The sequence below is a fragment of the Chlorocebus sabaeus genome, chromosome 6 (assembly GCF_047675955.1).
Source record: "Chlorocebus sabaeus isolate Y175 chromosome 6, mChlSab1.0.hap1, whole genome shotgun sequence".
Lineage (NCBI taxonomy): Eukaryota > Metazoa > Chordata > Mammalia > Primates > Cercopithecidae > Chlorocebus > Chlorocebus sabaeus.
The window spans coordinates 23,954,648-23,974,765 of NC_132909.1; the positions used below are offsets into that span (position 1 = coordinate 23,954,648).

Below are 20,118 nucleotides of genomic sequence, written 5' to 3' on the forward strand. Positions count from 1 at the left end.
GCTATGCTGCCTAGGCTGGTCTTGAACTCTTGGGCTCAAGTGATCCTCCCACCTTGGGTTCCCAAGGTCCTGGGTTTACAGGTGTGAGCCACTGCACCTGGCCATTTGGCTAGGCTTGAGTTAGTGGATTAGGGTGAAAATGACTCAGAACCGAAAGCATGTTGTCCAAGTCTGGCAGGTCCCATTCCATAACAAAATTGACCTAGTATCACTCTTGGGCATCCCAAGAAGAATCATATCAATGTTTCACGTCACAATCACATTCCCAATCAATCTTTTTTGTTTTTTGAGACGGAGTCTGGCTCTGTCGCCCAGGCTGGAGTGCAGTGGCCGGATCTCCGCTCACTGCAAGCTCCGCCTCCTGGGTTCACGCCATTCTCCTGCCTCAGCCTCCCGAGTAGCTGGGACTACAGGCGCCTGCCACCTCGCCCAGCTAGTTTTTTGTATTTTTTTTAGTAGAGACGGAGTTTCACTGTGTTAGCCAGGATGGTCTTGATCTTGTGACCTCGTGATCCGCCCGTTTCGGCCTCCCAAAGTGCTGGGATTACAGGCTTGAGCCACCGCGCCTGGCCCCCCAGTCAATCTTAAAAGCCTCAGAGAGCATGTTATCTCATCATATTGAGACCAATTAGTACAAAATTCCATCTTATCAGCTCTGTGGAAAACTTCAAATCTTCTGATGTGTGGCCAGATGAAGCCAACAGATCGAACTCATCAAACCACAGCTGGATGTAGGAAGCTCGAATACTTCTGCTATGGGACTTCAGTCCTTCACTGCTCTATCACAGCCTTTCAGCTAAGACTTACTATTTACCTGCTCAGTAATTTGCTCAATGAATTCAGGAACACCAATCAGAAACGAGGACCTCGTAAGGAGGAAACAATACTTCGACATCTTTCTGCCACACAGAAGGAATCAAGTAGGCAATTAGATGGTGTACTCTGATGCAGAATGCTTCAGATCAATTAAGGAAAATAGCCACATAATGTAAAAATCCCAATATTTCAAGAAGAAACACCAACTTACGTGGGCCATGCTTTGAGAACTGTAAGAACTGATCAGTCTTCACTGGGGTTCCTCTATCTGAGAAGTTCAAACTCTAGAAAATCCAGAAAGAGGAAAAGGAGGCTTTAGTGTTCTCAATGACATACATTAATAAACCTTCTTGTCCCTCCATTTCAGCTTCCGAACTGTGCTACAAACACCCTCAAACAAAATTTGGAGAACAGTGGAATTCAAGCCCCAGTGAACTAAGCTGTACAGAGTTGGATGCAGAGGAGTGGCACTTCTTAAGGAAGGCAGAATCAGACACAATCTTTCCCACTAGGCCCTCATTTTGGGAATGTCGATCTAGGTCTCAAATTGGGCTGCACAGTCCTCTCTTGAACAGATTCTCCTCACTCCATTCCCACGTTCTAAGCCTAAGAGTCCACATCACCCAATCCAGAGCTTCTTTAATGGTGGCAGTATAAATCTGAGGTTGGTCAGGACATGGGAGATAGAGAACATAGGAGAAAATGATTAGGCAGTTACTAATATGGCTCAGTTTTCTCATCACTAAAATAGTAATTAGGAATATCAGCTCCAACATGTGGTTGTCCTGAAGAATAAGAAAACCCATCCCCAAAACCTAATAGAATACTTGTTTAATATGAGTTAGCTCTTTTTTTTTTTTTTTTTTTTGAGACAGAGTCTTGCCCTGTCACTCAGGCTGGAGTGAGTGCAGTGGCGCCATCTTGGCTCACTGCAACCTCTGCCTCCAGATTCAAGCGATTCTCCTGCCTCTGCCTCCCTCCTGAGTAGCTGGGACTACAGGTGCAGTCAAGCCCAGCTAATTTTTGTATTTTTAGTAGGGGGGTTTCACCGTGTTGGCCAGGATGGTCTCTATCTCCTGACCTCGTGATCCACCCGCCTCGGCCTCCCACAGTGCTGGAATTACAGGCGAGAGCCACAGCGTGCAGTCGAGTTAACTCTTATTATGGTAGTTCCCTCTTTTTCACAGTGGGGAGATACACTCAAAGATCCTCAGTAGATGTCTGACCGAACCCCACATATACTGTTTTTTCTTATACCTACACACCTATGATTACGTTTAATTTATATATTAGGCATCATAAGGGATTTTTTTTCTTTTTCCTTTTTTCTTTTTGTTTTGTGACAGGGTCTCGCTCTGTTGCCCAGGCTGGAGTGCAGTAGTGTGATCTCGGTTCACTGCAACCTCCACCTCTTGGGAGCCTCCCGAGTAGCTGGGATTACAGGGGCCTGCCAAAACGCCTGGCTAATTTTTGTATTTTTAGTAGAGACAGGGTTTTGCCGTGTTGGCCAGGCTGGTCTCAAACTCCTGACTGCATTGGAGTTGTTATTACATAAACATTATACAACCTTTATTTCATTTTAATTAAAGAAACACTTTGTTTCCACTTAATTTATTTATGTATCTATTTTTTTTTCAGAGACAGGGCCTTGCTTTGTCGCCCAGGCTGGATTACAGTGGCGTCCTCTCCACTCACTGCAACCTCCACCGACTCCCAGTTTCAAGCACTTCTCCCACCTCCGCCTCTCAAGTAGCTGTGACTACAAGCGCGCGCCACCACACTTGGCTAATTTTTATATTTGTAGTAGAGACAGGGTTTCACCATGTTGCCCTGTTGCTGGTCTCAAACTCCTAAGCTCAGGCAATCCACTCGCCTCAGCTTCCCAAAGTGCTGGGATTACAGGCATGAGCCGTTCCACCCGACCTGTTTCCACTTTTTACTTAAAACGTGTTTCTCTGGCATGCTTTCTTTTAATTCTAACTAAAAAATTGAGCAACTCTTCTTTAAAAACAAACAAAAAACCAACAGAAAAGATTCTCTGATGTTTAAATTTCCTCTGTCCCCTAGCAGCTAGAGAGAGCGAGCTACTGCTGTGGGATAATGCAAAATTGAAGACCCTTAAGAAAAGGCTGGGTCCTATTTCTGTGCAATATGGAGATTGACGGAAATGTGTACAGCTGTCATCTTGCTCTCCTTTCTTACATAATTTTGTCATTAGGAAAGTAATCTGCACAACAGATACTTTGAAGTCCTTTTCCCTGCACTGATAATTTTCAGATGACATTGCTCTCATCTTTAAAAAAGGTGTAATACTTATAAAGTTTTTTCCAAACAAGAAGAGGCTTCCTGGCACTCCCACTTCTTCCCGCTGCATGCACAAGGTATCATATCTATCGTTTCCTTTTTAAACTGAGAGTTGAAGACTCTTTTCTTCCTTTACATAAATCAATTACAGTGATTTTATCCAAAATAGTAACAAATATTAATAGCTCAGATTCGCATGGAGGCCGTGCACCCAGTCTTCGCGGGTGCACACCGGCCCTCTCCCACGCACCCTCCCTTTCCCTGCCTCTCCTGCACTCGCGGGCCCGGGATCCTCGCCCGGTCCACCCAACGCTCACGCATGTCTCAGTTCGGGTTCTGCGCCGACCGAGGTCTGCAGAACTCCCGGTGCTAACTGTGTTCCTTTGCAGAAATTCAGGTTGCCTGGCGGGGCTGCTCTAACCTCTGAGCCGGGCGCTGACTTCTACCTCGCAGAACTCCAAAGGTCGCTGCCAGGTCAACGACCACAATGAACTGGCGAAGAGGTAGAGTGAGGTCGTTCCACGAGCAGCTGAGAAATGTAGTTTCAGGCTACATTGGCCGGATCGCAGTAGCCTGTGGGAAATGTAGTCCGGAGCCGTCACACCGCCGAACATGCGCAGCGCAGTCCACAAGTCCTCCCACCGGCGCCCGGAGACTTCTGGGAGCTCCCGTCTGGCTGAGAGTGCGCAGGCGCAGGCGCTTGCAGAGCTGGAAGCTGTAGACCTCCAAGCTGGGTGATTTTGGGGAGTCGGGGGGCGACTGACACCCGAGGCCCGAAGTAGGTGGCCAGCTTCTTAGAGGGCCAACCCAGGGCAGTAACACACCAGGTCAGAAAAAGCAAAAACAAAAACAAAAAATGATAATGTATACCAAAATATGTTATTACTTTAACACAAAAATATGAAAACTAGGTGTTTGAAATTATCTTTCCGTACTGTTTGCTTTTCGCTACAGAAATACTATTATTTAACAGAACATTAATACGATTAATAGTGGCAATTTGACTGATCACGTGTGAGAAAAATATATTTCTGTCCTCTGATACAGAAATTTTAAGTTTCTATTAAATATTTAAATTTTGTGGGTTTTATCTAAGATGCTAAATGTAAGACCTTTTAAAAGGAGAATGTAAATAAGACGAATCAAACAGACATTAACTATATGTAAAAGGCATTTATCTTTCACTCTTTCTGGTTCCTTTTCCAGTAATACTTCTCTGTATTATCTGCCTGTAGCCTTTATGGCATTCTTCTTTTGGTTTATATAATGCTAAAACTGAATACAGGCAAACGTGAAATTCACCTTGAATGTCAGCTCTGCTTTTGGTTTGTTTGCTTTGTTTTTGTTTTGTTTTGAGACAGGGTCTCCCTCTGTTGCTCAGACTGGAATGCAGTGGCGCGATCTCGATCTCGGCTCACTGTAATCTCCGCTTCCCAGGTTCAAGTGATTCTCCCACCTCGGCCTCCAGAGTAGCTGGGACTACAGAGTAGTGGCCTCCAGAGGCGCGCGCCACTATACCTGGCTAATTTTTATGTATTTTTTGTAGAGATGGGGTTTTGCCATCTTGCCCAGGCTAGTCTCGAACTCCTGGGCTCAAGTGATCCACCCGCCTCGGCCTCCCAAAGTGCTGGGATGACAGGGTGAGCCACCGCGGCCAGCTGAGCTCTGTTCTTATTAAGCCCACGTTACAGTGATTCCTGGTGTCAGTCCAGGGTGATGACATTGATACGGAAGCGGTGAAGGGGAGTGCTGGGGAGGGAAGGTCGGGGTCCCTTTAAATGATACGGAAGGGGGAAGGGAAGTGCTGGGTACAGGAGGGTGTGGACCCTGGCTAGGGCTCCACCCCTGGCCCTGTGCCCACTGACCTAGGTGAGGACAGACATTTTTGTTTTCCTGCCCAAATTTTGCATTTCCCAAGACCGCCCTGGCCTGCCACGCCCCCATCCTGTTCCCGCCCCCATCTTGTACGTATAAATACTCTGAGACCCTAGGAAGCAGACACACATGCCACTGGACATCCAGAGGAACATGTTGGCGGAAGAAGACGTGACAGACGCTGGCACGCGGGCAGGCCACCCACCAGAAGGACGCAGAGTTTGGCTGGGGCAGTCGGAGGAGAGCAGGTGCTGCGGAGCAGCCCGACTCCAGGGGAAAACCATCTCCCTTCTGGCTCCCCCAACTGTGGAGAGCTAACTCAAAACCCTGCAGTCATCCTCCAAGCCCATGTGTGATCTGATTCTGCTGGTACACCAAGACAGGAACCCCCGGATACAGAAAGCCCTCTGTCTTTGCGATGAGGCAGGGATCTAATTGAGCTGACTAACATAAACCGCCTGCGGACGGCTAAACTAAAAGAGCACCCTGTAACATGCCCACTGGGGCTTCAGCTGTCAACATTCATCCCTAGACACTGCCATGGGGTCGCAGCCCCACAGCCCACCCGTCTGTATATTCCCCTGGAGGTTTAAGCAGCGGGGCACTGAAGAAGCGAGCCACACTCCCATCGCACGCCCTGCCAGGAGGACAAGGGAACTTTTCCCTTATCAACATCAACCTAATAACCTCGCAATTTGACTGTGAATAGTTAGGATTTTCACTACCAGCAGTAGCAGGTTTTTAGCCTTATTGGAATTAGTTTCTAGCTCTGCAAAAACGTCCGTCCGCTTTGTAATTCCAGGCTTTTTTGGTAGAGCAGCTGTTTGTTGACCAGTTGCTTCGCCTCTGTAAGTTCACCATGTAGGCTATTCATGTCTAAAGTGTCCATCATTTTCAAACCCTCTGAAACTCATTGGATATCTGTCATAATGTCTGAAGACAAATATTTCATTAACAGATAAGAAGGTGATAGACCTGGAGTGAGAATCCAGCCAGTTTATGTCAATCGGAGACAACTTTGCAAGATCCTGTGATTCCTGAACCAGCTGTGGTCACTGATCACTTCTGTCCTGGAGGAAGTAGAGACATTCAAGACAAATAAGGACTCATCTATTCCCCTGATTAAAGGAGTTTTCATAGAGGCTCCATTAGGGGCCAAATTATGTACACTGTGCGGTCTGAGATGGGGATGTGTAAATAGCCATCAAAATGTCATCTGGGCAGAAATTTGTGAGGATAAATTTATGTTCAGGAGTGAGGGGTGAATACAATAGAAATTTGTATTTTGCAGAGGGGAACGTGAGTTCCATGGTGGGTAGAAATGCAACAGATTAGTAGAATACTTAGAATCTCAAAGAAATGTTTAAATCACAGGTGTTTTTGAGAAAATTTTTGAAATGATTTTGAAATTATTTATTCAAAAAGTGCCCCTCAAATACCAAGTGCCCACTCCATAGATGACAGCTAAGGATCACAATCTTACTGCTATGCCCTTGTGTTTTGAGTGAAGACTTGCGTGACTATAGTGAGGTTCTAGATGTTTAATCGTTGAGGGTAAATTGGAGATTTCAGATGAAGCTGTCTCAGGGAAGAGGGAGGAAGGATACTTACAAGCCCTACAGCTGGAATCTTAGCATCCAGTGGAAAATTACAGTCCCTGATCCCTCAGGAAATTTTCTCTGACCTCTGTCAGTGATGTTCTAATCCAGGAGAGCAGAATTTTTCCCCCATATAATGTTTCTCACTGCATTTCCTGAAATACATTTCATCTAAGTTCCATATGTTTATCTGAAAAGAACAGCCACTTACCGAATGGTGTTTCCAACTAGGATAGTGGCCGCAGTTGTAGCATCTTGTGCATTTGTCAAGAGAGGTCATCTGAACACTGAGATAAAGGCTTGGGATTCCATGCTCCTATCTCTTTCTGGGAGTGATTTTCTTCTCATCTGTAAGTGCAGAGACAGAGTCTTCAGGGGGAATTGAGATTACCTCCAAAAAACATTTGTGAAGTGAGCAATTCCCAGAAGGCTGTTACTGTTGATTAATGAAATTATACAAAAAGAATCATAAGATAACTGGAGAAGAAAATTATCTGTGATGCCTGAGAAAAGATACGTCCCAGTGGGAGGTAAGTACAGAATACTGAGTTCTGAGATGTGAGGAAATTTAGTTGAGGTAATGGTTCTACTAGAATTGTGGCTACCATTAAATTTTTGTTCCTTCAGATTATGATTTATTTCTCTTCCTGATAACATTGAACAATCATAAATGTGGAAGGAAAGGAATTGTTGAGGGTAGATTTAGAGAGAGTAAACAGGTGCAAAGCCATGGTTCCCGTGTGTTTTAACAAATACTAACTGAGCACCCACCCTGTTGCAGATGCTTTCTAGATGTGTGAACAAACAAAGAAATGTATCTACCTTAATCTGAGTTGAGAGAAGCACACAATAAATAATAAAGGAAATGTTATAAGTTACATAGTGACTTATAAGGTGTTATAAGTTATGTAACCTATGTTACATATCTGTAACTTATAAGTTACATAGTGACTTATGAGGTGAAAAGTGCAATAGGAAAGGAAACATGAAGAGCAGAACCGAGTGATGAGGAGCCTGTGGAGTAGGAGGGACTCCAGTAGGGAATAGAGGGGGTAGGGTTGATCTCATAGGGAAAATGATACTTGAGCAAATATTTAAAGGAGGCGAGGGAATGAGTGATTTGGAGACACATGAAGATGTTCCATGAAGAAGTGGTCAGAACAATGCCCTTTTGGCAGGAGGATGCCCACATTTATTGACTAGTTAATGTGAGAAGATAAAATCTAGGGTTCCCTCCCCAACTTGGGACCACATTGAAGGTCTTTTACAGATCCAGAGCTTCCTGTGGGATTGGCTGAGGCCTTTGTTGTGAATGTATAACATGTCTACTCCCTCTGCCCAATACTGTTTACTTCCTTCACCTTCCCCAGGTACTGAGGCCAAGAGCCATTCCAAATAATTGTCCTGTGTGATAATCTCCATCTCAATGTCTGCTTGCCTGTGAACCCAACCTGTGAGAGAGTTAAATTAATTTGATGTTATCAAATATTTGGTTGAATTGTTAAAGCAAGCAATCTACGTATGTTACTAAAGAAAGTATCAAGCTGGGCGCCGTGGCTCACACTTGTAATCCCAGCACTTTGGGAGGCCGAGGCGAGCAGATCACGAGGTCAGGAGATCGAGACCATCCTGGCTAACATGGTGAAACCCCATCTCTACTAAAGGTACAAAAAATTAGCCAGGCATGGTGGCGATCACCTGTAGTCCCAGCTACTCGGGAGGCTGAGGCAGGAGAATGGCATGAACCCAGGAGGTGGAGGTTGCAGTGAGCAAAGATCGCACCATTGCACTCCAGCCTGGGCAACAGAGCGAGACTCTGCCATCTCAAAAAAAAAAAAAAAAAAAAAAAAACAGAAACAAAACAAAACAAAACAAAACAAAAAAAAAAAGAGAAAGAAAGTATCAATATAGGAAGAGGCTATCAGAAATAGAGATAGCAGAAAATCTTTTGTACTGCAGATTCAGAGGAAGACCAAGAAGCTGTGTTTTGAGTCATTGATCTAACAGCCAGCGTGAGAGAGTGAGACCCTATCTCAAGAAATAATTATAATAAAAGGGTCAATTTAGACTACAAGAATTCTGAGATCTCCTGGGCTTTTTCAGATGGTAGACTGAGGGCTGAAATTGGAGTCACATGGCCCATCTAACTGCATATTTCCATATGCAACTTCTATTTTGTGGAAATCAGAAGAGTTTAAAAAGCTAATAGGGGAATACAAGGACACAGGGAGTTTACCCATGAAAACATTTTAGATCTGGAGAGCCACTTTCTAAAACCGCTAGCCTGGCATTGGTGCCATTCACAATTTCTAAGTTGAAGTGGACAAGCATTTTAAAGGTATAGGGAAGGACTTTTCTCCAGCTGATATGGTGGCAGCAAATTATGTGTAAGCATGACAACTAGAAATCATATTTTGTCCAAAGCCAACATACAACATGTTCTGTCAGTGCAGGTGTCCCCCGAAGAGAAGATACAACAATAGGATGAGACGCAAGGGAATTGTTGGGGGAAAGCACCTTTAAAGGATAAAGGGAAGCTAGAAGTGCAGAGAGAGAGCTTTCAGAACCCTGGCTGGGTATGGTGGCTCATGCCTGTAATCCCAGCACTTTGGGAGGCTGAGTCAGGCAGATCACATGAGGTCAGGAGTTCAAGACCAGCCTGGCCAACATGGTGAAACCCCATCCCTACTAAAAATACAAAATTAGCCAGGCATGGTGGCACATGCCTGTAATTGCAGCTACTTGGGAGGCTGAGGCAGGAGAATTGCTTGAACCTGGGAGGTGGAGGTTGCAGTGAGCCGAGATCACACCACTGCACGCCAGCCTGGATGACAAGAGTAAAACTCTGTCTCAAAAACAAAACAAAACAAAACAAAACAAAACTCAGTACCTGTGGGATTCCTTTTGTGTTATTTTTTATATATATATTTTATATATATATATATAGAATTTGGCCCCTAATGGAGCCTCTATTCACCCAATCAGTTCTTCCTGCCAACTGCACAGAAAAAAATCAATCCACTGAGACCATGGCTTTGCAGTAAATAAAAAGTTTGATGAGAGGCTGGCCATGCCACGAGGGAGATGGAGTTATTATTCGTCAATCTCCCTGAAATTTGGAGGTTGGGGTTTTTCAAAGATATTTTGGTGGGCAGGGGACTAGTGAATGGGTGCTGCTGATTGGTTGGGGAATGCAATTGTAGGGATGAGGAAAATGGTCCTTGTGCACTAAGTCTGCTTCTGTGTGGGGGCAACAGGACTGCTTGAGTCACAGGTTGGGGGGAGCCATCTGGTTGTCAGAAATGCAAAAGCCTGAAAAGACATTTCAAAAGGCCTGTCTTCGATTCCACAATAGTGATGTTAATTACCATTAACATAGTAATTAACATAGGAGGAGCTGGGGAAGTTGCAGATCTTGGGACCTCTAGAATAATGGCTGGGAATTGTTTAACTACACCTACATCTTAGTAGAATTCAGGCCCCTCTGATTTTCCTAACCTGGTAGCCTTTCATTAGTTTTACAAGAGTGGTTTAGTTCTTGAGAAGAGCTATTGTCTTCCAAAGTTAGGCTGACTTATGCCCAGGAATGACCAAGGGCAGTTTGGAGGTTAAAGGCAAGACGGAGTTGGCCAGAATTTTCTCTTACAATTTTTTGCAAAGGCAGTTTCATATATATTGGTTTTCATCCACGGCTCCTGGCTCATAACTCTCCTAGCTCTTGTTACAGTCTTTTGTTATAATGTTGGGTGTGTTGGGCCTGAAGGGCAGGCCTCAGGAAACAGAATCTCTCTCCTGCCCTCATTTAATCTGTCCCAAGGCACGATTGTAATCTTCCTGTGAAAAGTAAAGTAGAGGTTTCTCTTCAAAGATTTTCCTCCCCATCTAATTAGGAATAAATAGTAACTTCTCTTAGAAGCAAAATTTATTCAAAGACCTGTGCTAACATTCTTAAATATCTGCTAACCATAATAAAGAAATCAATGTACTTTATGTTGTTAGCTCCCACAATTTAGCCTAAATATTTGCCCTGGCATGCTTATACTGGTCCAAGCAAGCATTAGGTCATAGTGTGTTCCTCTTCCTTATTTGAAGGTGTTTTTACCATTCTCAGCATTCCACAAGTTACTTCCTCCTTCCTTCGTTCTCCTCTGCCTTTGCCTCTTAAAAAGTTCTAAGTTGCTAGCCAATCGGGACAAATACAGAATGTGAGGTCCCGTTCCAGCCAATGGAAACTGGACACAGCAGTAGGGTGGACGCATCAGGTTCTAAATGACCCTGTCTCCTTTGTTCAGTGTACTCTCGTGGCAAAACTGCTGGCGAGTGTACCCTTTCTGCAGAAAGCATAAAAATGGCCTTGCTGAGAAAATTAAATTTATGTTCAAGTGCTATTTCTTTATGGCACCAGGAAACAAGCATTTCAAACATTCCCCTGCCTTTCTGATTGTGGGTCTTAAGACCCTCCCTTGAGAGGGTCCTGCCTCATATGCTGGGGGAAGAAATGCTTCAATAAGAACCCAAGACAGCTGGCTTTGGAGAGCTTTCAGATAGCTGAACACATGGAAGTGCCTGGAGGATGGTGTGCATGGGGAGGGCATGGAAGCTCTGTGCTCCTTCCCCCATACCATCTCTTCATCTGTGTCCTTTGTAATGCCCTTTATGATAAAGTATAATAGTAAATGTAAATAAGTGCTTCCCTGAGTTCTGTGAGCTGCTCCAGCAAATTAATCAAACCCAAAGAGGGGGCCATGGGAACTGTAACTTGAAGTCTGTTGGTCAGAAGTTCTGGAGAACCGGACTTGTGATTGGTGTCTGAGGGTATGGGGCGGTGGGGGCAGTCTTGGGAACTGAGACTACCACCTGTGGGATATGGAGCTATCTCCAGGTAGGTAGTGTTGGAACTGAATTGGAAGACACCCAACTGGTGTCCACTTCTTGGTGTGTGGGGAAAACCCCCACATTTGGTCACAGAAGGCTTATTCTGTGTTGATGATTGTGGTGGTGGTGTGAGTGCAGAGGAAAAACACAGTTGGAGAGAGTTTTTCCTCCTCCTGTGAAAACAGTGAAAGAAGGAAGGACTAGGTAGCAAATGAGTCACATCTCAGCACACTTCTGATAAGTTTTTGACCAGGCTAGGGGGGAGTCCTGGAGCCACACAAACCCTGCCGAGGATTATCCCATTGGGCAGGAAAGGCCAGATTCTTGTACCTTTGCTGTACATGGTCATTAGATGGGAGGAGCCTAGGGGAAGGGAGGCCTGGAATAAACCCTGTGGTGGATCTAAAGCACAGCTCCTGGAAGCTGTCCATTAGTTGTGCCTGTGCCCCAACAGGTCTCATGAAGGTAGATCCAAGGGAACACTTCCATGGCCACCACAGTCCACCCCTAGTGCTGCACAGAGCCACTTCCCTGGGCACATTCATGGAGCGGCTCTTCAAAAGTCCCCAGAGGGAGCAGCCATGACTGCTAGCTAGTTCAAAAGGATCCTACTGTGTCCCAGTCAACAGTGGCCTCTTTTGGAATTAGGACCACTAACCCAGCAGATTCTAAAGGTATGGGTACTCTAAGCTGATGTCTCATTTCTAGCATCTGAGCTTTTATGACACGATATATAGAAGTTGTCTCTTTGTAGTAGCTTATGAAAGTGACAATATTTCTCAATATTTTAGAGGAAGTTTCTGATCATGGCAGGGTATCGGTAAATATTCTTTCTCCTTACCTCCAAGGACATTCCTTGTGGTCAGTCCTGCTAAAATGGCAGGGCACATGGCCAGTCCTTGAAGTGCTCCGAGAAGTAGTCTTTGGGAACAACAAGTGGAGCTCACATAGCACCTTTCAACTGCAAAGATACAAACTTGGAGTCAACCTGTTCTATTCCCTGAAGACCCTTGCAGGCACCCATGCTCACTAGGCTTCTTAGAGACTGCTCTGGCCAGCTCTTCCCCACACAAGTAGTCAGGCTGGAGGTTCTACTGCTTTCTATGAAGGTCAGCCACTTGTTCTTTCCCCTCTGGAACATGTTAGCACCACCTTCACAGTGCTCTCTTTCCCTGTTCTGGAGAACACACTTCAAAGGGTCCCCAAAGAGCATGGTGGGATATGTCCCCATATCTGAGGACAGGATCTGGGTCCTGAGAATCACCCCAAGAAGTGCTGAAGTGGCCCAGAACACAGTGTGGAGTGGCACTTCCCCTGCACACTTCTGCAGAGTGGCCAGTTCTCTACCGGGATGCCATTTCCTTTTTTTCTCCGTCAGTTTCCTCTTCTCAAAATAACACATTTCCCCTCCCTCCCTCCCTCTCTCTCTTTCTTTTCCTACCTTCCCCCTTCCCTTCCCTTCCCTTCCCTTCCCTTCCCTTCCCTTCCCTTCCCCTCCCTTCCCCTCTCTTCCCCTCCCCTCCCCTCCCTTCCCCTCCCTTCCCCTCCCCTCCCCTCCCTTCCCCTCCCTTCCCCTCCCCTCCCCTCCCTTCCCCTCCCCTCCCCTCCCCTCCCCTCCCCTTCCCTTTGTCTTGCTCTGTTGCCCAGGCTGCAGTGCAGTGGTGCGATCTCAGCTCACTGCAACTTCAGCCTCCCAGGTTCAAGTGATTCTCCTGCCTCCTGAGTAGCTGGGACTGCAGGTGCTCGCCACCACATGTGGCTTTTTTTTTTTGTATTTTTAGTAGATACAGGGTTTCGCCATGTTGGCCAGGCTAGTCTTGAGCTCCTGACCTCAAGTGATCAGCCCACCTCAACTTTCCAAAGTGCTGGGATTACAGGCATGAGCCACCACACCTAGCTTCATCTTTCTGTCTTGGCCTTCTGTCTTTTCATTGTTCTGTCTACATTATCTCTGATTTCAGTTTTATTTTTGTTTTTAGAAGTTGGCCAGTAGATATGAATAAGGAGAAGGAGTGTTTGTATGTTGACATATACTCTCTGAAATGTAGGATGAATGTATTTTCCCAGACTGAGTGTTGATATACATATAGGAAAAATCTCACAAAACAGGATGCAAATAAAATGAAATGATGGATCAAAAAACAGTAACACAGAGGCCATGCAGGATTTCCATATCCTTAAATGATGATCAACTTATTAATTGATAGATCTTTTATTTTAATTTTATTATTGTTATTATTATTATTATTATTTTTTGAGATAAGAGTTTCACTCTTGTTGCCCGGGCTGGAGTCCAGTGGTGTGATTACAGTTCACACTCAAACTCCTGGGCTCAAATGATCCTCCCACCTCAGCCTTCCAAGTAGTTGGGACTATCGGCGTGTGCCACCACACCCGGCTAGACCTTTTAAGATTTTTATACTTTTAAGATTGTTTATTTATTTAGAGACAGGGTCTCACTCTGTCGCCTGGGCTGGAGTGCAGTAGTGTGATTACGGCTCACTGCAGCCTCTGTCTCTTGGGCTCAAGCGATCCTCCTGCCTCAGCCTCCTGAGTAGCTAATACCACAGGTATGTGCCACCACACCTGGCTAATTTTTAAATTTTTTGTAGAGACAGCGTTGCTATATTGACCAGGCTGGTTTTGAACTCCTGGGGCTCAAGCAGTCTGCCTACCTCAGCCTCCCAAAGTGCTGGGATTATAGGTATGACTGCTTGGCCTTATAAGATTATTTAAACAATCAATCTAAACTTTATATTTTCTTTAATAATAAAACATTGCTTTATTATTAAATGTTTAAAAATATTAACAATAAAATGCTTAATGTTTTTTCTACTTTAAAAATGTTATGCAACCCCTTGTTCTGTCAAAGCTAATTCATTGTTCTTCAAGGTGGTTGTGACCTTCCTGCTCCTACCTGATTATCGTGTGCAACCCAGGGAGCAGATTCATTCTTCCTATTCTTGGTATCTTTCATCCATATCTGAAACTCTTTAGTGTACTCAAATTCTTCATATATCTTTTGTTTGTTACTGACACAAAAAGGGAAGAATACACATTTCTAAGTAAAAAATGGTCATATAAAAAAATCCCAGGATGGCCGGGCGCGGTGGCTCAAGCCTGTAATCCCAGCACTTTGGGAGGCGGAGACGGGTGGATCACGAGGTCAGGAGATCGAGACCATCCTGGCTAACACGGTGAAACCCCGTCTCTACTAAATATTACAAAAAACTAGCCGGGCGAGGTGGCGGGTGCCTGTAGTCCCAGCTACTCGGGAGGCTGAGGCAGGAGAATGGCGTGAACCCGGGAGGCGGAGCTTGCAGTGAGCCGAGATCTGGCCACTGCACTCCAGCCTGGGCGACAGAGCAAGACTCCGTCTCAAAAAAAAAAAAAAAAAAAAAAAAAAAAATCCCAGGATATATATACATATATGTCAACATGCGTGTGTGTGTATGTTTTTCTCCTAGACAAAATGGACAAATCTTGGAAACACACAAGCTACCAAAACTGACTCAAGAAGAAATAGAAAATCTGAATAAATTTTAAGAGACTGAGCCAGTTTTCAAAAACCCCACACAAAGAAAAGCCCAGACTGGATGACTTCTCTGATGAACTCTAAGCACAGCAACATGAACCTAGTGGGAGCAGCAGATGGAAAGGAAATACACAGACCAGACATAATGTTCCATCACTGTTGCCAAATCTGAGCCATCACTGTCCCTCGCCCTGACCACAGCCTTAGCCTCTTGGTGTTCTTCTGGCTTCCATGCTCCTGCCCAGCTACAAAACAATGCTGTCAGAATGGCTATTATTAAAAAGTCAACAGATGCTAGCAGAGTTGCAGAGAAACAGGAACAGAAATTTTACACGGTTTGTGGGTGTGTAAATTAGTTCAACCATTGTGGAAGGTGGTGTGGCGATTCTTCAAAGATCTAGAACCAGAAATACCATTTGACCCAGCAATTATATACACAAAGGAATATAAATCATTCTGTTACAAAGATACACACTCGTGTATGTTCACTGAGGCACTATTCACAATAGCAAAGACATGGAATCAACCTAAATGCCCATCAGTGGTAGACTGGATAAAGAAAATGTGGTACGTGTATACCATGGAATACTATGCAGCCATAGAAAGGAATGAGAACATGTCCTTTGCAGGGACATCGATGGAGCTGGAAGCCATTATCCCCAGCAAACTAACTCAGGAACAGAAAACCAAACACCACATGTTCTCACTTATAAGTGGGAGCTGAACAATGAGAACACATGGATACATGGAGAGGAACAACACACATTGGGGCTTGTTGGGGAGTGCAGTCGGGAAGGGAGAGCATTAGGAAAAATAGCTAATGTATGCAGGGCTTAATACCTAGGTGATGGGTTGATAGGTGCAGCAAACCACCATGGCACACGTTTACCTATGTAACAAACCTGCACATGTATCTGGAACTTAGAATAAAAATTAAAAAAAAAAAAAAAAACCTAAGTCCTCCAATCATTCCCATCTCTAAGTTAAAGGCCCCTTTCTTATGACTTCTAACTAGGCCTGCATAGACTGTGCCCTGTCCTCTGCGCTCTCCTCCTCTTGCTGTCATACTTGGCTCCATGCTATCTCCATTGGCTTTAATATCTACTCCCTGGGACCCCGGGCAGCCTTACTCTGGGCCTTTGCAGTGGCTATTCCCACTCTCTGGGTTGTTCTCCTCTCAGATATCTGCATGGTTCCCTCAACTGCCTGCTTCTTGATTTTGCTTAAATTTCACCTTCCTAGTGGGACCCATTCTGTCCATCCTATGTAAAAACAGACACCCATGATTCTCCTTACTCCCAAATTTAGTTGCCCACAAACTGCTTTATCCTCTATAGCACTCATTAACTAGCTAATCTACAAAATAATGCATATGTTTTTTATGTGTGTTGTTCATGTTCTCCCCCTGCCCCATTAAGATAGAGGCACCAATAAGGCAGGGATTTACCTTTTTTTGCAATTGATGCTACTTGAAATTGTCCCAAGTACATCCTTGATATTCAATAAGTATGTTAAATTGATAAATGAGCCGGGCGCGGTGGCTCACGCCTGTAATCCCAGCACTTTGGGAGGCCGAGGTGAGTGGATCACCTGAGGGTCAGGAGTTCGAGACCAGCTTAGCCAACATGGTGAAACCCCATCTCTACTAAAAATACAAAAAAAATTAGCTGGGCATGGTGGAGGGCACCTGTAGTCCCAGCTACTCAGGAAGCTGAGGCAGGAGAATCGCTTGAACCCAGGAGGCAGAGATTGCAGTGAGCCGAGATCACGCCACTGCACTCCAGCTTGGGCAATGGTGAGACTCTGTCTCAAAAAAAAAAAAAAAAAAAAAAAAAAAAAAGATAAATGAATGAATGGCCTTCTGAGTAGTACCTGGACTTCACAGCTAAAAACTGAACTCACTATATGTTTGTCCAAATGACTCATGTCCATTTGTCCAAGCAGATGGCTAGAATAGCCCTGGCCTTGCTGTCACCTACTCTACTTTATCTTCTGTTGCCTCCTCGCCATCCCCACTGTCAAGTCCTTACCTTTGCTTTAGTCACAGCTTTAGCCATTGTCTCACTTTGCTTTAGTCACTGCAAGGAGTCCCTTAGCCTCCTCACCCCTGGTGTGACACCTATCTAATCTCCCTCTCAGGTAGCCACAGTGTATTTCTCAAGTGTATATAGAATCGTGCCACTTTTTTTTTGTTCCCAATCCCTTGATGACTCCCTATATGCTCAGGATAATGAACAAATGTCCCATGATTGTATATATATTTGTCAAAATGTGTTCTTGCCAAATGCTGCAGCCACATCTCCCACTTTGGTTTCAGTTTCTACGCATACCTGACTATCTTCCTGGTGTCCCACTAGCTCTCTTTCTTCCCTGCCTCTTCACATGCTATTTTCTTGACCTTGGAAATAGCCCTTCTCCACCTAGTTGGCTGTTCTTCCTTCTTTAAGGTGCAGTTCATGTTTTGTCTCCCCCAGACTTAGTTTTATGTCCTTCTTCCTTACCTGCTCCCTTCTCCCTATCACCATTCCTTCTGGTTGTTCATTTATCTCCCACACTGCCTTGTAAATTCTGCTGGGGTGAAAGATGTCTTCTTCTTCTTCTTTTTTTTTTTAATTTGAGACAGGGTTTGACTCTGTCACCCAAGTCAGAGTGCATTGGTGCAATCACAGCTCACTGCAGCCTTGACCTGCTGATCTCAAGTGATCCTCCTGCTCTAGCCTCTCGAGTATCTGGGACTACAGGTGCATGCCACCAAGCCCAGTTAATATTTTTAATTTTGTAGAGATGGGGTCTTACTATGTTTCCCAGGCTAGTCTCCGGCTCCTGGCCTCAAGTGATCCTCCTGCCTCAGCCTCCCAAAGTGCTGGGGTTATGGGCATGTGTCACTGTGCCTGGCTAAGAGATGTCTTTGAACTCAATATGAGTAAGGCCTGAGAAAGACTCTCATGTAGAATCATAACTGTATTATAAACTGATATGTAAGGAGCTGAGGAAATGCTTGTATGTGTCACTTTCACTAGCTTCTGATGGTTCTCCTGGGATATGAAAATATTTTATTTTAGCACATAAGTCTAGCAGAGATGAGAACTGCTCTACTATCAGCCAGATCTGGATGAAATTGTAGCACTTGTGGGGTAATATTTTAGGGGTTTAGAGTACAGCCAGCCTAGTTAGTTTTCCAAATAGGTGTCATCTGGGCATTTCCTTGATTTTTTTTTTTTTTTTGAGATGGGAATCTTGCTTTGTCACCAGGCTGGAGTGCAGTAGCGCGATCTCGGCTCACTGCAACCTCTGCCTCCTGGTTCAAGTGATTCTCCTGCCTCAGCCTCCTAAGTAGCTAGGACTACAGACATGCGCCCCCATGCCAGGCTAATTTTTGTATTTTTAGTAGAGACAGCGTTTCACCATGTTGGCCAGTATGGTCTCAATCTCCTGACCTCGTGATCTGACCACCTCGGCCTCCCAAAGTGCTGGGATTGCAGGCATGAGCCACCACTCCCAGCCAAATAATGATTTCTTTTTAAAGCAGCATGCTAACAGCTTCTAAAAACAGGATATTTGTGCATATCTGTCATATATATGTGTATATACATATTCTCCTAGATGAAATGGAAAAATACGCTCACCTAGGCTTAACATTTTCAGTAATTACAGAGTACGAGCTTTTAGTTCCTTTGTTTCTACAGGCCCAGGAGCCTGGAGACCACATCCACTCTCTCTGGTTCAAGTATGAATGTTTGGGATGATTGACTTAAGTCAAAGTGAAAGAAAGAGACACTTCAGATGTTTAAGCATTTTTATTTTTTTCAAGACAGAGTTTCGCTCTGTCACCCACTCTGGAGTGCAGTGGTGCAATCTCAGCTCACTGCAACCTCCACCTCTTAGGTTCAAGTGATTCTCCTACCTCAGTCTCCTGAATAGCTGGGACTACAGGCAGGCACCACCTCTCCTGGCTAATTTTTGTATTTTTAGTAGAGATGGGGTTTTACCATGTTGGCCGGGCTGCTTGGAACTCCTGACCTCAGGTGATCCACCCACCTTGGCCTCCGAAAGGGTTGGGATTACAGGTTTGAGCCACCACCCCCCGGCCAGTTAAGCATTTTGAAAGGATAAAATTGTCAAGTGTCATCTAACACATGTCCAGGATATCTGGCCTACATTGAGGTCAGATGGTCGGGGGAGAAGCACAGAGGGAGGAGGAAAGGACAAGTCATCCCATCTTATATATAATCGAGGAAAGAAAGGTGAGGGCCCATCAAGGCAAATGGGTGATGGGAAATGAGACAGCTGTAGGTAGCATGAAGCATCCTGCTACTTTCTTTTTTTCTTTTCTTCTAGTTTCAAGACAGGAGAATTGGGCCAGGGGTTAGGTCTGGCAGGCTGACAGTCAAAGCCAGGGCTGCATGGTTAATGATACCTAACTAGTTTTCTCTACTCCCCACAGTGGAACTGCTTGATTCCAGTGTGTTGACTTCAGACTGGTCTCATCTGCCTCACAATGTGTGGGCTTCCACCTTGCTTTAGCAGGGCAGAGAGCAGGTTTGGTTTGTTTGACATCTCTAGGTGGGACTGAGCCTCCGTCCTAAAGTGTAAGGTCTATTCATGACTGATAGTGGCCTCTCTCTGCTTCTAGAGGAAGCTTTTGCTCCTTAGTTGGTGAGATCCTCATTCTTTCACCAAATAAAATAAATCAATTGGCCACCCCAAATCTCTGTCTCCAGTGAGCCCTGAGCATGCAAAAAAGTGCCCCAAAAGCAAGACTGTTGCTCGCCATGTCCACACCAGAAAGGAAGTTGCTCTGACCAAAGCTAGAAACACAAATGCTTCCAAGCACATGAATTTTCTCAATGGTTCTGAAAGGGGGCTGAGCACAGTGGCTCACATCTGTAATCCCAGCACTTTGGGAGGCTGAGGTGGGCAGATCACCCAAGGTCAGGAATTCAAGAGCAGCCTGGCCAACATTCTGAAACCCTGTTTGTACTAAAAATACAAAAATTAGCCAGGTGTGTTGGTGGGCACCTGTAATACCAGCTACTCAGAAGCTGAGGCAGGGAGAATTGCTTGAACCTGGGAGGTGGAGGTTACAGTGAGCCGAGATCATGCCACTGTACTCCA

General features: G+C 44.9%; 1 protein-coding gene across 1 annotated transcript in view; it reads right to left on the reverse strand.

Annotated features, from left to right (window-relative positions):
* Nucleotides 1–20,118, reverse strand: part of ZNF30 (zinc finger protein 30) — a 119,480-nt gene that overhangs the window by 16,823 nt on the left and 82,539 nt on the right. Inside the window, 1 exon segment of the mRNA XM_073016654.1 lies at nucleotides 11,017–11,022. Coding sequence (XP_072872755.1) covers nucleotides 11,017–11,022 — 6 coding nt within the window.